The sequence below is a fragment of the Athene cunicularia genome (assembly GCF_003259725.1).
Source record: "Athene cunicularia isolate RWA chromosome 2 unlocalized genomic scaffold, athCun1 chr2_part1, whole genome shotgun sequence".
In the NCBI taxonomy this organism is placed as follows: domain Eukaryota; kingdom Metazoa; phylum Chordata; class Aves; order Strigiformes; family Strigidae; genus Athene; species Athene cunicularia.
Genome location: NW_020799095.1, coordinates 13,858,442 through 13,880,144, shown reverse-complemented (window position 1 = coordinate 13,880,144; position 21,703 = coordinate 13,858,442). Strand labels below are relative to the sequence as shown.

The window sequence follows — 21,703 nt, the reverse complement described above, 5'->3', positions numbered from 1 at the left end:
ATTTGTTGCCATATGCCCTATAAACACATAGGATAAGGGAAAAACCTACAGATGGACAGAGAAGAAAAAAACTTTTGTTTGTGCCTTTGGCATTGCACTTGGATGGCTATCTGACCTCCATACTGTTGCCAGGGTCAGGAGAAGTAAGGATCTGCATGGCAAATATTGGTCATATAAGTTAAAACTGCCTAAAGGCAGATTTAAAATGATGGCACAAGCTTTTCTTCCAATACGTGAGCATGTCGTTCCTCCTTTCCCCTATCCTTGTAAAGCCTAAATTATCTCCTCCTCCTTTTTTGCCTTATGTTGTCTTTAAGTATTATAAATGTACATACTAACACAAATATAAAGCTACATTGAATGTAGAGGGAAGATATAAACCAAAAAGAACCCCAATCGTATATACATATATTTATATATGTATAGTGATATACCCACACACAAGAAGATTTTGAAAATCAGAAATGAGGATTCAGCATCTGAAGGAACTAATCCTTGCACTATTTTTACCATTTTGTAATGTAAATGCCCAGTTGCTGCATGACAGAGCAGCATTCTCCCATGTTTTCTGAGTATCTCCCACTGATGGATATAAATAAAGCTCAAATAAAAAGCTGCTTCCCAAGACACTAGTCTTATATCTACAAAGGTTAAAAGCTTAAAAGAGAAAAAGATAGGTAGGTGGGAAATGTTAATTCAGATTTGAAGAACTTCATAACTGCTTTACGAGCTTTATGGCATAGTGCCTTAGACTTAAAAAAAAAAGAAAGAAAAATAAGCCACAACCTCGACCTATAAAAGATAAGGAGGCATAGCACATTTTTGTCTTCATTGTCAGATGCCCAACATGAATCTTTTTAAGAATCCTGATTTTTATGGCACACCATTCATAAATGGCAGGTACTTAGTAGTAAAAGTCCTGGCTAAACCCTTCCTAAAATCAACCTGGATAAAATATAAAATGCAAAATAATCAGTATTTAGTAAGTTAATTCTTGGTTTACTTCATGGAATGTAAATGGCCCTATATTTTGAGGGATGAATTATTACACTCTGAGATTTTGATTCTGCAAGTGCCTTTGCCAGAAGAGCTCTGAAACCTGAGAGCTCCATGGGTAAGGAAAGCACTATCCATTTTAGCCAGGAACCTGCTTGAAAAAGCTGTTATAAAGTAACTGGATTGGTTTAAACTGCTCTTTTAGCTTGAATGAGGAATGATGCTTTCAAGGGCTCTTCCCATTGTTCCTACTTTGGTGACCACAAAGCTACCTCGGGGCGCACAGGCAGAATTTCTGCTGGATGATGCCAAAACCAGAAGCCGCGCTCCAACTGTGGCTGGACTTCAAGTCCATAGGACCAGAGCTGAGCTACTCCAGGGTAAATCCCACTCCTCCTTCCCAATCCTGTAATGTGGAGACAGGGTTCTCAGCCCCTCCCCATGCTGCTGCTGTTCCTACACTAGGCAATGCACTATGTGAAGCCTGCACACCTACGCTCACCTCTTCTCCTGAGAAGACTAGGAACAAGACTAGAGGAAGCTGGAGACCAGGCGGACAATCCAGATCACACACAATGGATATGGACAGGGCAAACCAGCATTTCTTGTACCGGAATAAGGTTGGGGTAGGTGGGGCCTTGGAGATCTCACAGACTGATCTGCTGAAAATCCAGAGTAAGAATCACCTTCAGCCTTCCTCTCAGGTGGATTGCTTTTATTTCCAACTGTGTTCCAGCCAGGTCAGAGTGCTTCTGACTTGTTTCCTATTTGGAAATGCTGATCCTAAAGCAGGTGCTTCTAAATGCTAACCTAATGCAAATACTTTCTGTGACAGGGGGCATTTTAGATCTATTAATGCATTAAATTCAGCTTTGGGCACAAAAAGCTTTTCCACAAAAATGGAAGTATATACATTGTCCTGATAGAGATGTTGACAATTGTTCTGTCTTCAATCAGCTGCAATGGTTGTTTTCACTACAGTTTTTTTAAAAGGCTCTTCTAAATTGCTTAGCATTATCCACTACGTTAAGGAAGATTTCCTTGCTGGGAAATAGGACACAATTTTCACCAAGTCTTTTCTCGGATTCCACTGTTCTGCTAGGCAAAGCATCAGATGTCTGGCATGAAGTTGAGCCCTAAGGCACAATGTCCAGACAAGAAGTCATCAGACTCAGTAGCACTAACAGTTGTCTTGCTGAATTTCTCTTGGTGTTTAGGATAAGCCTTTTCTTTGATCTCTTTTCCTTTCCCTAAACGAATGTTTGCTGCTTTTTAAAGCCAAAAGGGACCATTTTGAGCATCTATTCAGACTTTACATAAAAAGAGACCCTCGAAGTTCATCTATCACTTTCTGAATTCAGCCAAGTTACCTGTGGCTGAGCTAGAACAAACATCTGATATTGATCTGAAGACTTCTTGTGCTGGATCTTTCACCATGGTAATCTCTTTCACTAGATATGTACTTTTTTTTTTTTTTTTTTAAATGTATGACTAGCTTTTAGTTTGAACTTCATTGATTTCCGCTCCTAGGCAGTACATCGCTCAAGCCTCTGATTGCTTGCTTAAATACCCCTCTAGTGCCAAATGTAACATCCCTTGCCTATCCTTTGTTTAAATGGTTAAGTGTCAGATTTATTGTTTCAGTCCATGTGCCTCTTTATGAGCTGCCTGTACATCTGATTATTCTTAATCATACAGACCCAAATTCTATGAGGGTTATATTATATATTATTACGCTGCTAAAAGCACATGAACAAACTACTTTCTGTCCTGAGAAAAATATAAAAATTTGTCAGGAGAAAAATGAGTTATACTGTGAAATTTGTTAAGGAGTCTTAACTTCCACTAAGTAAAATCATATGAAGGTGACATTTTAAGCAGCTATGCTAGCCAAGATACTAGTTTTGCCTGTGTTGCTGCCTTTCACTGACAAGAGTTTGTGAAAAGTATAGATGCTCTGAAGAATTCATAAAAAGATGCAAGATTCAATGAAGGTATCTCAAAAGAGAAATGTTCCAGCTAGCTTTCCATATGGAATATGCACATGCACTTTGAGGGTCTATTTATTCAAAAATTTTTCTTAGTTACCCTTATATTAAAATACGTAAATAATAAAAAAAAATGTAGCTAGATTAGGTTTTAGCATACAAAGCTCCTCCTTACCAAAAGTGCACAATAAGGAACACAGCTTTAAGAGCTTGTGGATGGAATAGCTGGCAAGTATATTTTGGTGGGATTTTTTGTGCTATATGTACACTTGTATGTGTGTATATATACACACACAACCACTCCTCAATTCTGAGGGTCTAGATATACTGATTCAAATACAAACACACTAGGTAAACTTAGGAAGCAGAAATCTCATTTCCATCTCTAGAAAGGCCATTGACACTACTATCCTTTGCATGTGTCTCAGTTTTTCATCATCACAAAACCCATCCTCCTACATGACAGTTTACTAAATAGTATTCAATCCTTTGGAAAGGTGGTACAGCCAGGCATTAAGCACTGCTTCCCGCCTCTCCTGGCACAAGCTTACAAAAGAAATGCAACTCTCAGTGTAGGAAATCTTAGTACTTAAAAAATAAAATAAAAATAATTAAGAGACAGGTGTATAAGAGGAGAACCTTTCAACTGTTCCCACCCCTGGGGAACGGAACTTTTCCCTTTGGAGTAGCGTATTCCATGGCTTGGAGTGAGGCACGTCTGAGGTTGTTGCTGTCCTGAAAAACCTGTCCTCTCATCACTGCTGTAAGGCACCAGGGGAATCTGGTATTATTTGTGCTGTTCTTAAAGAACTGTTGAAGGAAAGAGAGACAAAGCTCACCCCCCTCCCCTTAGGTTTTCCTACCATGCCTCTTGGAAATAAAAAAGGGAGATCCTAATTATTAATTGAAAAAGGAAAAAAAAAAAATAAAAGGAGGGGGGGGAGGGCAGAGAGAGCAAACTTTGAGAGTTTTGCTTAGGGTCTGGTTTGTGAAATGCATGTCTTTTCTCCTAAGTTATGATTAAAGCGAAGATATGCAATGAGTCTGGTCTGACAAGGTGAGAGTTGCTCATCTCTTAGCATTGCCTTTCAGTACGTGGGTCCTGCTTTGCTTTCATTCCTGTCAGGTAAAAAATTATTACCAATTCAAGTAATTTTCTCCTGACGCATCTTTATGCCTACACCCTTGCATCCCCTAACACAGACGTACCTCAGCTTTAAATCTGCTGACAGTGACGCTACAGCACCTACAGAATTTGCTCAGCTTTTGGGTAGGTTTTATAACCACACTGATCTCTGTGCCTCCCACCACTGCTAGTAATAACTGAACCAGTCAGGGAAGGTCTCTGCAAACCAGTCACAGCAGTTATTAAGATGTAGACATACGTATCTCCTCGCCCTTTAAATAGAAGGCTTAATTGGTGATGTGGATAGCAGCTTCCTAATGGACAGAAATTAAACTCCATTTAATTCCTGAGCAGACACTTCCAATGCACAAGGTTTACCACACATTTGGAGCGGGGAGGGAGGGGGGAAGGAAGGAGCCGCACGCACAACTCGCTCTACCTCTGACAATCACTGAGGAAAAGCAACATGAGGACCAGAATGGCATAAGTGTGGCAGGTGTGAATTGACCTGCACTGGCAAAGCTGCGAGCTGGGAAACTTGCAAATCACATGATTGTGCAATACTTGGCTCTAGTCAGTGCTATCATGTTCTTTATTAAAATAAAAAAAAAATCTTAAAGACATGTACATCAAGTTAAGGGATTAACTGTCAAGTGACATTACTGAAACAGAGACAATATATTTCTTTATTGTTAATGAAATTCAGTTAAAAGTGAAGGAAGTGATAAAGAAAGTACTGTTTTGTAATGTATTTTACATAAGAACGTAATATAGAAAGGGAAGTGCAATTAAATCTTAATGTGGACTTTTTTATTTTTAGTTTATCATCTGGTTTACATTTTGAGCCCCTGTGCAGCAGTAAATTATGCTGGCATTTCTTAGGGAATAACTGCCATGTTAATTTAGTTTAATAAAATAACTGACAGAAAAAGGGGAAAAGAAGCAAGAAGAGACAGTACACCCACCCCTCCCCCCCTTGTACTCCTTATCTTTAGCTAAGTATTCAAATGCTTTCTATATGAATTGTCCGTGGTCCAACTTCAGCACCATGTAATAATACAATACATTACAACACAGTACAATACAATCTTGGGCTTCTGTAGCGCCCTTCATGCAAGAATCCCAGGGTGCTTTACAATCATTATGAGTTAAAATTAAAACTGAAGCACATACAATTCCTAATAGAATCATTTTAAAAATGCTAAACAGAACAAATAACTTTTAAGTCTAGATTTAAAAGTCCCAACTGCCAGAGCTTTCCTTACTTCAATTGGCAATGAGTTCCAAAGCTAGGGAGCAAAGCGACTAAAGGCTCTCTCATGTTATGTTAAAGGATCTCTCATGTTGTTTATACTTGTGCAGTACTCTACAGCCAACAATTTGCCAATAAGAAGAAGAAAAAAAAAATACTTATTTGCAATCTTGCTTAAAAGAACACTGGAGGAGTGGCTTGTTAACCCTCTAATAGAGTTATGGAAGAAAATAAATAAATCAGGGCTTGCACTTGGCCATGACTGTGTTAAGAAGTATGCAAGTAACATGAATGAACACAGAATATTGTAGCAATGTATGAACCCACTAAATGTAAAAGGAGAAAAAAAGCGCATGGTTTTAGATGTAGATATATTTATCTACAGATATATATATATCTCTAAAAAGAGCAACACCGCTGCAAGTATTTAAAATGCAAGTTATTCTATGTACTATTCTCAGGACCACTGAGTGAAATGGAGATCAAGCAAGGTTCAGTTCTACACACGTGCACATTTTAGAAGAAAAATGCACCAAAAGAAAATGTGGTGTGTTCCTTTTTTATTGTGTCACTTCCCTGAAACTTGAAGTCTATATGATGCAGATAATCGTTCACATGACACAGTTCTCAAAATTGCTGAGATACAATCCCAAGTGGTTAGCACACAAAGTGAGGAGCACAGTCCCAAAAATGTTATTCCCTTAAAAAGCATGAATTTTGTACTCTGTTCACAGGAGAGCCTGGCGGAAGACAGCTGCTTGTATCTCCATACAGCTGACTTTAGGAGTGTAAAAAAAAAAAAAAAAAAAAAAAAAAAAAAAAATAGCACTAGCACCATCTCTCTATTGGACTCCTTTTTTTCAGAAGCAGAAACACAAGATCTCTTGACAGCACAGATACTAGGGGACATGCTGACAGCTTACAGAGCCCGCTGAAGTCAAAAACTGCATTTATCTGAGAAACAAGGTAAGTTCCTGTCCTCCCCACAGTAAGCCCGGGCCCCAAAACTGCTTTGGAAGGGGACTTTCTTTTAACAACCTCACTATAGTTAATTCTAATGAAGAGGCAGGAAAAAAAAAAGCTATCTATTTTCTCCTTTAATAGGGCATCGCCCAGATAAAACAGCTGTAGACAGACTGACATGGCTTTAACACTGAGAGTGTGTGGATGTATCTAAAGAAATTCAATCAGTGATCAAAAGATCAAGCAATTCAAAGGTTGAGTATCCTGCAAATGATCTCACAGGACTTTACCATCATGTGTGTTTTATCTTCCCCATCCTGTCAGCAATAGGCTCTGTACTGCATGTTCTATCTGAACGACTAAAAATCAAATTTTAATAGTTAATTGAAAATGGTTTAAAAATCCAGATACTACCTCAGCTTGAAGAGAGTGAATGCTCTTGAGCAACTGAGGGGTGGGTTGAAAGGCCCTACCTGCCAAAACCTGAGCCTAGGCCCTCAAGGATTTACTTCCCTGAAATAATTAATGACGTCTTTAAAATCTAAAAGTACAGTAAATTCTAAAGTAGAAAAAGGAGCTGCATTCCTTACTCAGGTAATTATTGGGGGAGGGGAGGAGGAAGAAGAGTGAGAAAGAAGGAGAGAAAAGAATCACAAGCAACAAAGAAATCCAAGGACCTGATCTCAGGTCTAGGCAGGTAAAATTGAAAGGGGAGGACAAAAAACACTTTCCAGTTTTGTAGAGCATGAATTAGATATTGCTCATAAAAAGTATGTATTTTGGCAACTCTTAATAGCTCATTCCTTCCTTATTTACTGGTCTGGAAATTTTAATTTTATCAAATGCAACTTTTTTTTGGTTGGGATTTTGGAGAGGTGGGGGGGTCAGAACAGCAGCAAGGAAATGTGAGAGGATTTCTGTTGTGCTGCTTATTTGCTATGACCGCCAGGTGCCTTCAGATCAGGTGAACTGAGAAACACTGATGTTCCAAGCAAGCTTTCTGTCTAGCGTTTCTGCCAGATCATATAAAGTCTGCACGTTGTCTGCATAAAACAGCATGCAAATTCACGGTAGGATATCTGAACAAAAAGGAAAGTATATGATCTATATTGTGCCCATGTTGGATGCAGACAATCACTCACTACAGTACGGACGTTTGATCAAAATGCAGTCAGGATAGCTATATTTATCACAAGTGCAAAACTATTCAGACTTTGGTATCATATCAGCACTTCTTCTGTGTGCGCACACGTTTCACAAAATGCAAGTGTATATCCCTCAAACTGAAAAAAATGCCATTCCCTCATCATCGAGAGCAAAATTATGTAAAAGACATTACTGGCATGGGGGGGGGGCACACACAAATATCTTCAAAAAAATTTTAAAATAGTAATGCAATCTCTGTAAATGACTATGTCCATAATATCACAGCCTCTGGATATATTCCAATATCGCATGTCCCCTACAAAATATTAAAAAAAAAAAAAAAAAAAGAGACCTTCAAATTTCAGGATACTATAAGGGAAGAGAAAGAATACCTTGCTTCAGACATGCTTTCACAGTGGTTTGATAAAATGCTTGTTTGTGAATACTAACAACAATCATTTAGAAAAATCTTTCTGTAGAAAAAACATCGGTTGAGATAATACCAGTAGAAAAGTCAATGTCATTTGATCACTGCCATATTTTCAAAGAAGTGCCCAGATACTAATTAATCTCTACAATCTCTGCATTTGGTAGGTGACTTCTTATCTTCCTTTCATGGAAAAGGTTACAGGAACTCAAGATAAAGGGTACATCTAAATGTTCAAAAGCACACACTGAATTTGTTCCAGAATTATTAAAAGAATTTTCAGCCTTTTCTCGGGCCAATAGCCCATGTTGCTCCCTCATAAAAGCTTATCTAACTATATATATACACAGAGACGGAGAAACAATAATTTAATAGGGACAAAACAAAAAAAGCCAACTTATTAGTATCAGTATAAATACAGTCTGTAGTATTTCAGTTATTTAAACTGTGGAAGTAATAAGAGACTTCTGCAGTAAAAACCAAAGCAGAGAAAACTGTGAAAGTGAAGCATGAAGATGCTAGGACTAAGGGTAAGTAGAGAGAGGGAAGGACCAACATTAAATAAACAAATGCAACAGGCCTGCCTGCCTGATCACTTTAGCTCAGCTCCCAGCAGATTGAGGTGGAGTAGAGCTTCTGTGCAAAGGGTTGGAAATAAGAATTGATGGTAGAACAATTTCTTTACAACCCTTTGGAGACCAAAGAGCCAAAACAGGAGGGAAATGAGATCCAGGCCACTCGCGAGATACCCGAATTTAATGGAATGCAAAAGATGGCCCAAAATTGAGCCCTAGATTAAATTCCAAGTTGCTATCTCCATCAAAAGAGGTCTGGAGAGGAAGCAGAAATTAAGCGAGCTGTGCTTATCAAACGCGCGGAGTCTTTCACCCGGCATTTGCATATGCTGCTAGTCTCTAGCAATAAAATCCGGAAACCTGAGGTAAAGCATGAAAATACACACTGCAGCACATAATTCAGAACAGGCTTGGCTTTTCCATGTGAAATTTGCAGCATCCTTGCCTGCTTCATACCAAGAATTTGAGCCTAAACCTCTGCACGGATGCTTGCAATTCCACAGCAATTCAGAGCCATGCATTTGCTCCGGTCTGTCCCAAGCACTGCAAGTAATGTCAACGGGGATTCCTTGTGATGCAGGCTCATATATTGAGTAATAAACTTGGCCTTCAGGGGTGGCCACAGCAGTCACAGAGCGAGACAATTACAGTAGCTTCAAAAGAGACCATGTATTCAACTCTCCTAATGAGAACAAGAGTCACAGTGGTATTTTACCGAGGAAGGCATGAAGAGTTCATACCTGTATGCCCCAAGGTTTTAGTTGGACAAGAAAGCAAACAGGAGAAAAAAAAAAAAAAGAAAACTCACTCAAGCAGATGATGCTGTTAAAGTTTTCAAGACTCCATAACTAAAACAAACTAGATCTCAAAGTTTGTTTTCTCACATATTTTCAAGCTATTAAGTATATCTGCACTATAAAAACAGTTTGCTTAGGTTTTTTTACAGCACACAGTATCAGTATTCTGAATAAATACGAGAGATTTTTTAATACAAAAAATGCACGATTAATTAAGAAAATATAGTCAATTCTAAGTGAGGATGATGATTCTTAGTTTTCCATGCTTAGATGGGGCTTTGGAGATGTCACACATTGAGCACAGCAACTTTAATACTTTACAACAAATCCCTCCATAGCTACACAAAATAGAGTACTGCTAATGACAGTGACAGAAAACGATAACTACTCTCGTTTCCACTTTGAGTCATTTTTCTGTGGTTAATAAATTATATCCATAACAGTGTTAATAAGTTATGGTACGGTGTCACTGCATCAGTTTGCATTTGTGATGAAGCACTTCATATGGCATTACCTTTGCCCGTGGAAGTACATAACAGCAGAGACTACTTCTCTGCTCCCAGAATAATCTCCCACGCTGGCATTTTGATGGACCCTCTAAGGAAACATTGCTTCCAGACCTCTGCCTTGCTCCCACTTCTTACCTCTGTTGCAGCAGCACGCCACTGCGGGGCAATTCACAAACTTCAATACGTTTAATAAAACACAGACACACTTAAATCAGAGTCCCTTCCATAGAACTGATATACAATGAGTTATTAGTTAGGCAAATACGGGAAGCATTCAATTTAGCCATGTGAAAAGAACCTCGTCAGATCAACGTGTCCTCCCTCGAGCTCCCGGAGCGAAATGGGAAGATTTAGACTGACTGATGAGCTCTCAACCAACCGCTGTAACAGCTTGCTTTTTCAAAAGTTAAGAATAAATAAATGTATTTTAAGCTTAACATGATTTGGTGTTTACAGAAAAACAAAAAGCAGAGCTGTTTAAATTCTTGCAACCCAACTACTGCAGCGCTGGTGAAGACAGAGATGACAAAAGTAATAACCATGCTTTTAACAACAGAAGCTTTAAGTGTATTCTTCTACAAATAAAGAAGTGCAAAACAGTAAACAAAGAACCCCAATCAGAGTTACGTAATCCGGGGTTTGGGTCATCTCAAGCGCTAGCTTCAAGAGCTATTATTAGGCAAGATGTTTTTTGTCCATTAAAATTATTATCTAAAAATTCAGTATAGCTTAAAAACAACTTTGTAAAAGACTCTAATTATTGAATTGTCTCCAGTACCATGATACTGCCTCTAGTGAAGCATTCATTTTAAAAACTTTTTTTCTGCTTTATCATTGCATCACCTCTATATATACAGAAGCTGCTATGTGAAACACGATGTCCAAGTAGAAAAGAAGTATTCAATCTCAATAGAATTTACTTGCTTTCCATCAGGATTAAGTGAAAACTAGCACTGTTGGATTAAAATGGAGAAAAATCTCAAATTATCTGCAGCCTCCATAAACCAGCAGTGCAAAAGCTCACATGTTTTTATAGTAGGTATGTACAAGATAACTTTGCAGACATATTACTGGAATGGTTTGCAACCAGTAAAGATAATTTTGATTATTTCCACTTCAAAACTTCCTGTATTGGAGCCACATCACTGAAAACTATCTAACCATAGGGGAAAAAAATAAGCGATGGGAAAACAGCCTGCTAATACATCCACTGGAAAAACAGACAGAGAAAGAGAGTAATCCTCTATAGATTAATTGAAGTCTTTTGGAGACAAAGACTCCAATATTCTGAGCAAGACAAATGAAATCCTCATAAAAATACCTTGACTTCCTTAATTTCCTTTTTCCCCTCCTTACCACAACTAACATAATTTATTCGTATACCGAATTTGCCTCCACTGCACCGCAACAAAATACATTTTAAAATTTAAAAGGCAAAAATAAAAACAACGTTCCCACCACATCATCATTGGACATGGTACTGCATAGAAAAATATGTTGCACCTTCACACTGATTTGACAAAAGAATGACAGAAAGAATGGCAAAAAAGAACAATACAACTAAGGTTTGAGGAAAGCAACTGTTCAGCATTTAGCAATGCATACATTGAGATTTCATTTTTGTTTAGGTATATTTTGATTAGAACTAATAAATGACTGGTTTTCCTTTGGTTGTTTGCAACAACAACACATCATCCAAAGAGCTTTATTCTTTATTCCCTTCTCATACAGCATGCCAAAGACTGTCTCATTTTATGCATTAGCATTTAAAACTACTGTAGGTTATCTAACAAGCATTCAGATTCAATAGTACTTTTGACAGCAATAAGTAAAGAGCCTTTTAACATCTTGAACACATGTGCTTGAAAAAAGTAGTTGCGTCAAAGCAGTTCAAAGACTGAAGACAAAAACCAGTTAAAATCCAGTTTGCTGTGAGACAATTTTAGTGTGGTGTAAACAACCTTTCACGACTCCCCATGGGAAACGTTGTAAGACTATGTTCAAAATGAATCAGGCATATTTATAAAGATCATGAAGTGGTCAAATGAATTTGCATTTTTGGCAGATTCACTCCATGGGTACTACTTGCTACAGTCTCTAGAAATCTCAAATCTCACATCAGCGTTGCCTATAGTGCTTTTATTATTTATTACATGTTATGCTAAGTACCTGTGAAAGGGGACATTCCTTGGCCAATGAACTCTGGTTCATATCCTTCAGTAAGTCCTTCAGAGCATTTCTTACTGTTGTGTGAGACCATTGTTCAGGAGGCAAGTCTTCTAGTTTAGGGCAACTATTTGAAACACAGATTAGAAAAGGGATTATTACAAGATTGCATCCTGCTGCAGAACATTCCTTTAAGACAGACAGATTTCATTTCGCGCATCAAGCAGATGCATCTGGAGATTGCTCTCGGTCTCCTGATTGTTCCGATTAGTTAATTACTTTATACAACACATCTGCTGTATTGATGCATGAATTATACATCAGCTGCATGTGGCGACTATTTTTTCATGTTACTTCTACCTTCCTGCTCTGATGCGCTTGGTAAAACAATTTAAGGTGTAATGCTTTCTCACGACTGATCATGAAAAGCATTAATATATTAACTGTTTTTTTCTTTTTTGTTACTGTGAAATTTAAGAACCTAGACAGCAACAATAAGTGTGAGCAAGTCATTCTTTTACAAAATGCACACAGATGGTATTGTTCATGATATGCAAAAATATTTTTCTCTTAAGTAAACTTTATGTAAAATGCCTTCTTGTAATGCATCATTTAATTGACTAAAATGCAATATAGTTTTAATGAGATATCCAAAGAAAATCTATGTATCAGAGCCATAAAAGTTTTCTGCAATAGTATACTGTAAGTTAAAGAAGAATTAGAGAAAGTAAAATGGAATTTAGATAAGCCTTTGTACTTTGAGCACACCGCAGAGTGGGAATTAAATACAAGCAATATTAACAGTAAGAGCAGACAAGTAACAGTTCATGTCTCAGAACTGGTATGCAACTTACCTGTGTAACTGGATTTTCAGTGTGACCACATGATACACATCTTGCAGCATGTCTGCTACTGTAGCATCAGGGGCATCTGTCACATAGGAGAGTGGAACTGGATTCCACTTCCCAACCTGGATAAGACCTGTGGGATTTTTATTTTTTGAGTGGGCAAGAAGGGCAGGAATTTTTTTTTTTAAAAAAAGTAATTTACTGGCTAATTCCTAGGGGCAAAAGAAATATCTGATTTTAACACGATTAACACCTTTGTTTCTAGCCTCTTAAATCTGGTAAAACAAAAGAACCCCCCCCCCCAAAAAAAAACAACCCAAAAAACCACCCACCCACCCGCCACTCTATCTATATTATGAAATTATACAAATGCATTACAGTAGAGATTTTTTTATATGTATAGAAGTGTATTTTCCTAAGTTCCCATGAATTCAATACAACATGACATAATAGTTAGCATTCCTCTTAACAAATTAGAAAGGATTTCACAATGCAAGGACCGAGTACAAAAAACAAAACAAAACAAAAAAAATACTTTGCAGTCTATAAAACCATCAGGAACAAAATAAAAGAAACAGAGCTGGATATTCAGTCATAAATGCAAGTTGACTCTCAACAGTCCATCTGCTCAAATATGCTTTACACTTCCTTGTGGATCCTCAGTGGAGCAGATTATTAAGGTCAATAAGCATACTAATGATTCAGTTGAAGTCTTTTTTTTTTCTTTAAACAAACAAAATGAAAAAAAAAAAAGAATCTACCTCCACATTCCCCACGAACAAAACGTGCACTAACTAAACAAAAATACGTTAAGGGAAAAAAAAAATACAGACAGAATCTGCAAGAAGTTTAAGAAGTAAAACCTGCATCACATTCCTGAAAGAAATCCTGCCCCTCCCCCAAGACCCCAAAAACATAATTCATAATACAATTTTGTAATCTTATTTACCTTTTGCCTGGGCAGCAGAGCTGTGAGAATATCCAAGTGATAGCAATGCCATTTCAATCAGTTGGTTGAAAAGCATATCCTTCCTCACCAACACAAATTCTGCATGCTCCTCCTTAGAATCATACTCAATGGCATTTTCATAATGTTCCACTACACAGAAAACTGGAAGCATACTTCCTATTAAAAAAAAATTAAATTTAATGTATTAAACTTGAGTTACAGTACAGTAGGTGGGTCTATACAGCGTTATGTAAATAAAACCTGTATGAACAGGCAGAGGAGGCATCAAGAATCATCACAAATATTTGATAAACATATTTCCTGAGTCCTTTCCCCTCACCCTCCCCAAAAAAGAGAAAGTTCTACAAAACATACATCTCTCTGAAAAGCAGAAATGCAAATTTATCTTGATCAGATACAGATTAAAGAATTACCTTCTATAGAAATAACAAGGTTGACTGAAGAGAAGTTGATTCTCTCTGTCCTGCCTGATTTGTTGTGAGTAGCAGGCAGCATGAGAACCTAAATACATACTGCAGATGTCTTCACTGTAAGCCATTTTAGTACCAGCTACATAATTTTGTTCGTTAACGTTAAAACTTTCTTAGTCCTGCCAAAAATATGTAATTGCCTTCAACATCAACAACAAATCACCTTGTGTGTTATACATTCGCTCTAAAAAGAGTACACAAGGAAACAAGGCAAAAGTTAACACTAATTCGTGCTTCATTCACTGAGTGCACTTGAGCACTACTTTCACTCGCATCTTTAAGAAACAAATCATGATTTCAATGCCGTTTTAAGAAGCGTACCTGCGGTTCGGGCTTTTTTTTTTTGTTGTTGTTGCCTCCTGCACTTTACATTCCACATTTCTGGTATTCATTGCTATTTTGGTATGCCTGAAAGTAATTACTAATTTCCAGTTTTGTAGCATCATACAACAAACCGTTCCCTACACTGCACAGCATACTAAGCAAATAACCTTTTCCCCGTCCTTTTGCCTTTTAATTTTTTTTTTCCCCTCCCTTTTGACAGCAGACAGAGAAGTAACAAATGACCCAAGCTGTTTTAGGGACAAAGTCTCTCCCAGCAATCAGATTCCTAGGCTTTGTGAAAATCCCTCCCGGCCTCCCAGACGGACATGGATGACATGATGACCTCAGACCTGCAGTTTTAGGCCCCAGTCCCATCCTGCTGTCCTCCAGCAGCACAGGTTAGGATCTCTTAATGACAGAAATCAAAAGGGTTAAAAGCAGATGTACAGAACTGTCTTATGGCAGCCTGCCAGAGGGGTATCATCTTTAGCATAAATGATGACAAGGGTTATTTTAACAGGGCACCCAGGAACTCCAATTAGTCCTACAATGTTAATGCCTCTATAACCACTGCCCTCTAGACTTATGGAAACCTCCTAACCTGCTAAGGTGCACCAGACATGCTGTAGACTAAAAAGAAGATTTACTCTTGACAATACATAAACGCTTTAAGACCGCGTCTGTTGATTTGTGCTGTAACATATAGCAAGAAATCACGATAAAAAAGATACCTCTTAAGCACGTATATTTAAACTACATCTGTTCACCAGAGAGTCAATCTCTGGCAAACAAACCCCTTCAGGCTCGCTTGGAAAAGCTCACAAACTCACTCCAGTTTGCCCAATAGGCTCAGCATGAAAGACAAGACTAAAAGCTTGCCAATATTTATGTAGTGTAGGAAGGAGCTGCTTTTTTTTGTCTTTTTTTTTTTTTTTTAAATCTAAGTGAGACTGGTCAGGAAGGGAGAGAAGACCAAAGCAAAAGCAGTACATGCAAACTGATAAATTCTTCATTGGTTTTAATTAAGCTGTGGAGAGCTTTCTAAAACACACACATGCTTCATCTGCAAAAAGGTGGTGGTTTGGTTTTTTTTTTTCCCTTCTAGGCTCTCACAATTGATGTTTGACCTACTACTGTCTGATTCAGAATAAGGGCTCAAAATTCTTAAGTAGTTTCACCATTAATACTTGAAGATAAAATGTAAACAAAGCTTCCCTTTAACTAACTGTGCAGACACACTCAAAACCAGCTAAAATGTATTTGTTTTTCCCCTTATCAGTTCCTACAAATTAAGCTATGATCAGACATAAAACTAGCAAAGCTCAGGTACTTTGCTGCATATCAACACGCTTTTTGCCAGGTACACGGTCTCCTGAGTTGCAGCATTCTGGAAAATGTGGTACTTGAAACAACACGGGAGAACCTCCTAGACAAATTCTGATGTACAACGTAGATTATCAGAGGTGGATCCTGGTAGTGCGACACAGGTATCATCTGACTACAAATCAAGCCACTAAATCTTTTAGCAAACTGTCACTAGTGTCCTTCTGTTAATGTGAAAAATGTTATACAGGAGAGCACAATCTCAGCTGGCTGATCACTCCTGCTAGTACTTGGCAAGACCTCCAAGTGCAGCAACTTCATAACCTTCTAGTATTAAAGGGGAGAGCACTGGTCAGTGCTCGCTGCTAAAAATACAGCATGATTTAAACCTGAAGGCAGTGTTAGAGCTTTTGCTGAAGGTTTACGAGTCTGTGTAAACAGCACGTCTGCCATAAGGAGCAGTGAAGTCTGTAGAATCCTTGTCTAAAACTGTCCTGGCATTGAAGTTTGCTGTGCAAATATCACATAATACCAGAGACAGCTGAAATCTCCTATTTAGGAATTTATGGAACTTATATGTTTGCAGGCGTCAGAAAGTCCTTTTTATATAGCCCCACTGCTTCACTGTACAATATTAATGCACTCTGCTTGAAAAGCCATAATAAATTATATTTTTAATGCTCTTACCCTGGCTTTCTTAAGATGCATACATTCTTGGCAAACAATCAATAAATAGGGTAATCATGAGCAGAGGCCAAAGAATTTGCTGAAGTGCTGTTTTTCCATTTTTAATAGATAAAGATCTAACAATACGGACTGCTGTGTCTGTTCATTTCAGGATCAATATATTCTTTGTTTTCGCCAAACCGAGGAAAAAATAAATGATTGTACGATAAATGTTATGCATCAGACACAATGAAATTCCTCTGCCTTCTAACTTTGTGCATTTAATAGTCTTGGTTGCATTTTGCACTTTGCTTAGCAAATGCAAGAAAAATCTGGATTATAAACATACACCGACTAAGAAAAGTAGAGGCTGTTTTAAAACAAGTGCCTAACTAAAAGCAGCATATTTTGATTTAAATTAGCAAGTCTGCAGTATATGGTCAAAAAGACTGACACATTTTGATAAACAAAATTTATAGATTAGTGTCCATTAAATGTATTTTCAATGCAAACAAAAGCCATCCATATACAAACATCAATGATTCTAAATGTGCCTTTTCCTTGTGTAAATGTCTAATTACAGCAAACCAGCCACTGAAAAATATGACACCCAAGTTGTTCATTGTTCAATAATGAATTGTACTTAAGAAAATAAACTGCGAAGATTGACATCATAAATGACTTTTCCAATGTGATACCTAAAGATTTACACTCTCCTTTAAACCAACTTGCAACTGTTATGGAAATACTGCTGCCCTTCCAAGCTTGGACCATCATTAAGAGGAAAGGCGAGAATTTGTTTTGGGGGTTCGGTATTTACTCTTAACATATTTTTGTGTTTCTTAGCCAAACACTTACTCAAAGAATTAATGCATTATATTACTTCTAATTCAATGTAGGAATTTGCTTTAATCGGGGCAGCTAGCCTTTACCTTAACAAAAATCAGACTCCACCCTGTAAAGCAAGATGCTCCACCCAAGCATGAAGCTTACATTTCCCAAATGTGATTTATATCAGAGTTGGGAATATATAGTATTTTAGAATGGAGAATTAATCCTGAAATATAAATGAAGTAGAATCTGCAAAAGTATGCTTCCCCCCCAAAATATTATAAATCATATTTCTCTAATGCAGAATTATCAAAAGTGTTACCTTTTCTAATATTAGTTTTCATCAGGTGTCCAGAGTGTTTTAAAGGCACTCCTTGCATTTTAGTTCCTGTACTTCCAAGTCTTCCTCTTCCTAATGGGCTCCCATTCTGTTCCAAGCGCGCAATTTTGGCTGGTGGACCCTTCGGATCGCTTACATTGTTAGACATTTCTGAATGTTCTTTCCCCTGAGTTGCCTCGTTCAAATGATCCATACTCAGTCCCGCCTCTAAAGATCACCTGCCATGATTCAAAAAAAAAAAAATATATATGTTGTACACGTGTGCGCATATGTATACGTACACAGCCTGCACATGTACAGAGAGAGATATATATGTATCATAAGCTCAGAAAGGAGAATAAATAACTATTTTAAGTGGAAATAAGATGCCTTTTTAAAAAGAAACAAACTTATTCTCAAAAAATGACCTCATACCCCAGTTTACAGAGAGATAGCATCATAATCTGGTGGAATTATTTTTTTAAAAACCAACTAGAGTACCCCTTTAATAAAAAATCTTCAGAGATATTCTACTAAATCTGAGAGAGACTAAGAGTCATATAAATGATGGTGATTGTCAAGGTATGTGCTCCAACACAGCTATTGTTACAAATCTCACAGAAAGGTTTGTTATTAATCCCGGGTGGTTTTATTGCGTTAGGAGAGAGAGAGACGGAGAAAGAAAAAAAGAGTCTAGTGAAACACTTCTCAATCTACTTGATTAAAAAAATGGATGCACGACAATAGAAGGATTGTTAAAACTTCAGTTGAGGGAGCAACAGATTTATTAGATATATAGAATATTGCCCATTTACAATTTCCCCCCCCCCCAAAAAAAAAAAAAAAAAGTTAGGAGAGAATTTAATATTTAACTTCAGAAAGCAGTGGCGGGAGATGGTTGCTTTTGAGTTTCCTAATCAATATTATACAAAGAGTTTCTCAACTTTTGCAAAGTTCAAAATAGGCATATGAAATTTTTCAGATGTTAAGCTTTAAGCATTAAATGGAGTAGTTTACTGAACTAAGAAAAATAACTGAGAAGGTAGCATCTCACAAAACATGCTGGGAAAAAAAATCCACAATTTCTGCAGTACTTTTGAAGCCCTTAAATATATTAAAAAAGAAAAACCTGGGTGATGCTAAGTCACATGCTGGCAGAGCTATTTGAAACCAAAAAGCAGAAGTAATTTCAATAGCAAATTAAGAAAAGGTATATGTTAGCATGCTTCTATTTCCCATTTTATAAACTTTTGAAACCTCTATCTATGAACAGCAATTCCAATTAAATCTCTAAAAATCTCCCAACCCTAGAACATGACGGAGTAAGTTTAGAGGATTTTTGTCACTCATTTGATTCTATTTTGCCAACTATATTAAAAAAAAACCCCACAAACAACAACAACCAGCAACCCAACAAAACAGTTGCTGAGAACAGAGACATCTTTCTGGTTATGATTTCATTCATCAATACTGTCGTGATGGTTAGGTATTTTACCCTACCTTTCTCTGACTGAGAAAGGTGTGAATACACTGACAATTATGTTATATACATAATATAATCATTAAGGACAGGTGACTAGACATTAATTTATGAACTAGAATTTACATTAGCAAGTACAAGTACAAATACTAATACTGGGGAAGTCGTATTTAGACAGACTGGTGTGAATCTGATAATTGCTACTTTCTTTCAGTTGCCTAGTAATTCAATACATTTTCTGCACATTTCATAGCAAAGCTATTAAAGCCTGAACATCTTGGGATTTTTTTATATACTTCTATGTCATCGGTATATATGCCAATGACAATTCTGTAAACTTTTTTGTTGTTGTTGTTTGAACACCATGCTGCTTTTCCTGATATGGTGAAGAAAGGGGTAATATATTAATCTGAACGTTTACAAGCAACCTCAAGAATGCCACTGAATAGCTGAAGTTCAGAAAATCATTATTTTTCCTTATGCTGTAAAGTGACAGGCTAAGGTTTACCATTCATCTTGATCCCATCTGGTTTAGGTCGTGTGCCTCACTAACAGTAAACGTGCCTATTTTAGCCACTTTTGAAAAGATTTTTTTCTTTTTTTTACTGTGTTAACTGCAGCCTAAGCAAAGAATTACAGTCTCAAACCGTTAACATCTTCTGATGTTTCTGACGATGCTAACATACTATAGGGCTGCTTCTCTGAGAACCGTCTCTCTCAAGAATAAGAGGATTAACAAAAAGAAGAAAAAAAAAAAAGAAGGGGGGGGGGTTAAAACAAACCAAAAAAAAGCCTTGAACAAGAAAATCCTTGTCACTTCTGGCAACTTCAGAAGTACTCTAAGGCACTGAGGTTCTTTGCTACAAAAAGTATCTAATCATCGTGAGTCAGAATCGCACTACATCATGTACAGTGAATAAAAGTGATAGATCGCAGTTTAGTTAATACACTGACTACAACCAAAACACCAAATGGGTCATTTTCGCTTGGCCTGAGAATACCCACCCATCGGCATCCTTTCACCGCTTAGTCATCTTGTAAAAAGCCTTATGTTACAAAGCAAAATTACATGCACATAAAACACCTAATTTACTCATTTAAACTCCGTGCCCAAGGCTAAAGTTCACTGAAACCTCAGTTTGGAATAGTGATGAGCAACAACCAGCGTGGCCTGCCCAGGGAGAGGGTTGCAGGGAAGAACTATCATCTCCATCGGTTCCAGGCCAAGAGTTTCCCCGGGTTTCGCATTTAGGCATCTCTCACAACTACAAGTTTTCATCACAGGCATTGAGAGAAGAATACAATTTCAAGGCACAGTTTCCCAGAGACAGCGTACACGTACAGGCACACCGCGCAATTTCTGAATGAGAGTCGGTGCGGTATCTCCTTTTGTCGCGATGTAACGCCGCCGGTATTATATTATTTCTTCCTCTCCTCCTGAATCAGCCCCCTCCCCATGCCTTTCCCCTCCTCTTCCCTCCCTCCCCCATAAAAACCCATAATCACATTTGAGAGAGGCTCCGCACTTATCCGTTCCATATGGCTCTCACAATCCAGGCCAAGCTTTCCCTGTGACCTTTTAAAGAGACAAAGAAGCAAAGTACTTATCTAGAAACAGAAACACTGCAGTTTTCTGAGTGAAATTAGCAAAACCGACCCGAAACTCACCACTTCAAAACTTGACAGCATATAAATAACAAAAACAAAGGAGGTTTCCTTTGCAGCCCGAGCTCTTGAAGAGGAAGAAGTTCAAGACTGATGTTTTCTAGGTCCCCCCCTTTTTGGAAGGGGGGAGAGGGGGGGCAGCAGACCTGAGGACTACTTCCCCTAATATTCTCTTATTTTTTCTTTTTTTCTTGTTGCTATTTTCCTCTAGGCGGGGAGGGGCAAAAATAGATAGTGAGAAACAGAGTAGCCATGAGCAAAAATGGCAATGGACAAAAAATACAGATTAAATATCTTTTGAGAGAGCCAGTTTTCGAGGTTTAGCAACGGAAGAAGGAGCTGAAGATCAAATTGATCAGACAAGTGTAACGCTCAAAATGAGGAATTCATCATAATAATAATAAAAAAAAATAAAGTAGCAGGTTTAAATTGAGGTGGAGGGTGACTTAAGTCTAGCTATCCTTTCAAAAATAAAACCAATGCGTACAGCAGCAAGTGAGAAAGGGGGTTATTAAGAAAAAAAAAAAAAAAAAAAGCAAAGAAAAAAAAGGCAGCTTTTCTATCCAGTGTGAAGAGCAGAAAGTCTACTTCTAGGTTGTCACTTACACTATTATTCTCCAATAGGCACCCAGAGGAGCAGCACACACAGAAGGAGCCCGCTCCCCTCCCCCTCCGCAAAAATACACACCGTAACAGCCCCCAAACTTTCTGCGGAAACCTCAGCTCCAGAGATCGCTACTGGAGATTTAAAAAAAAAAAAAAGTGTAGACAAAATTGCAGGAAAAGGCACTAAAATGCCACTTTTAATCTCGCCTTTGCGGTCCGGGGAGGGGAAAGAAAAAAAAAAAAAAAAAAAAAAAAA

General features: G+C 37.7%; 1 protein-coding gene across 5 annotated transcripts in view; it reads right to left on the bottom strand.

Moving 5' to 3' along the window:
- The window catches only part of SATB1 (SATB homeobox 1), a 75,505-nt gene extending 53,933 nt beyond the window's left edge, over nucleotides 1-21,572 (bottom strand). For 3 of the 5 annotated variants that reach the window (XM_026843101.1, XM_026843104.1, XM_026843105.1), the window contains exons 1-5: nucleotides 20,845-21,572; nucleotides 17,700-17,935; nucleotides 13,743-13,919; nucleotides 12,800-12,926; nucleotides 11,949-12,072 (exon numbers count right to left, since the gene is read on the bottom strand). In XM_026843101.1, the coding sequence (XP_026698902.1) occupies nucleotides 11,949-12,072; nucleotides 12,800-12,926; nucleotides 13,743-13,919; nucleotides 17,700-17,910 (639 nt within the window). In that variant the 5' untranslated portion in view covers nucleotides 17,911-17,935; nucleotides 20,845-21,572. Of the gene's footprint in view, nucleotides 1-11,948; nucleotides 12,073-12,799; nucleotides 12,927-13,742; nucleotides 13,920-17,699; nucleotides 17,936-20,682; nucleotides 20,746-20,844 lie in introns of those variants that run through there. The other 2 variants (XM_026843103.1, XM_026843102.1) reach the window with 2 other exon arrangements.
- Between the last annotated feature and the right edge of the window lie 131 nt (nucleotides 21,573-21,703).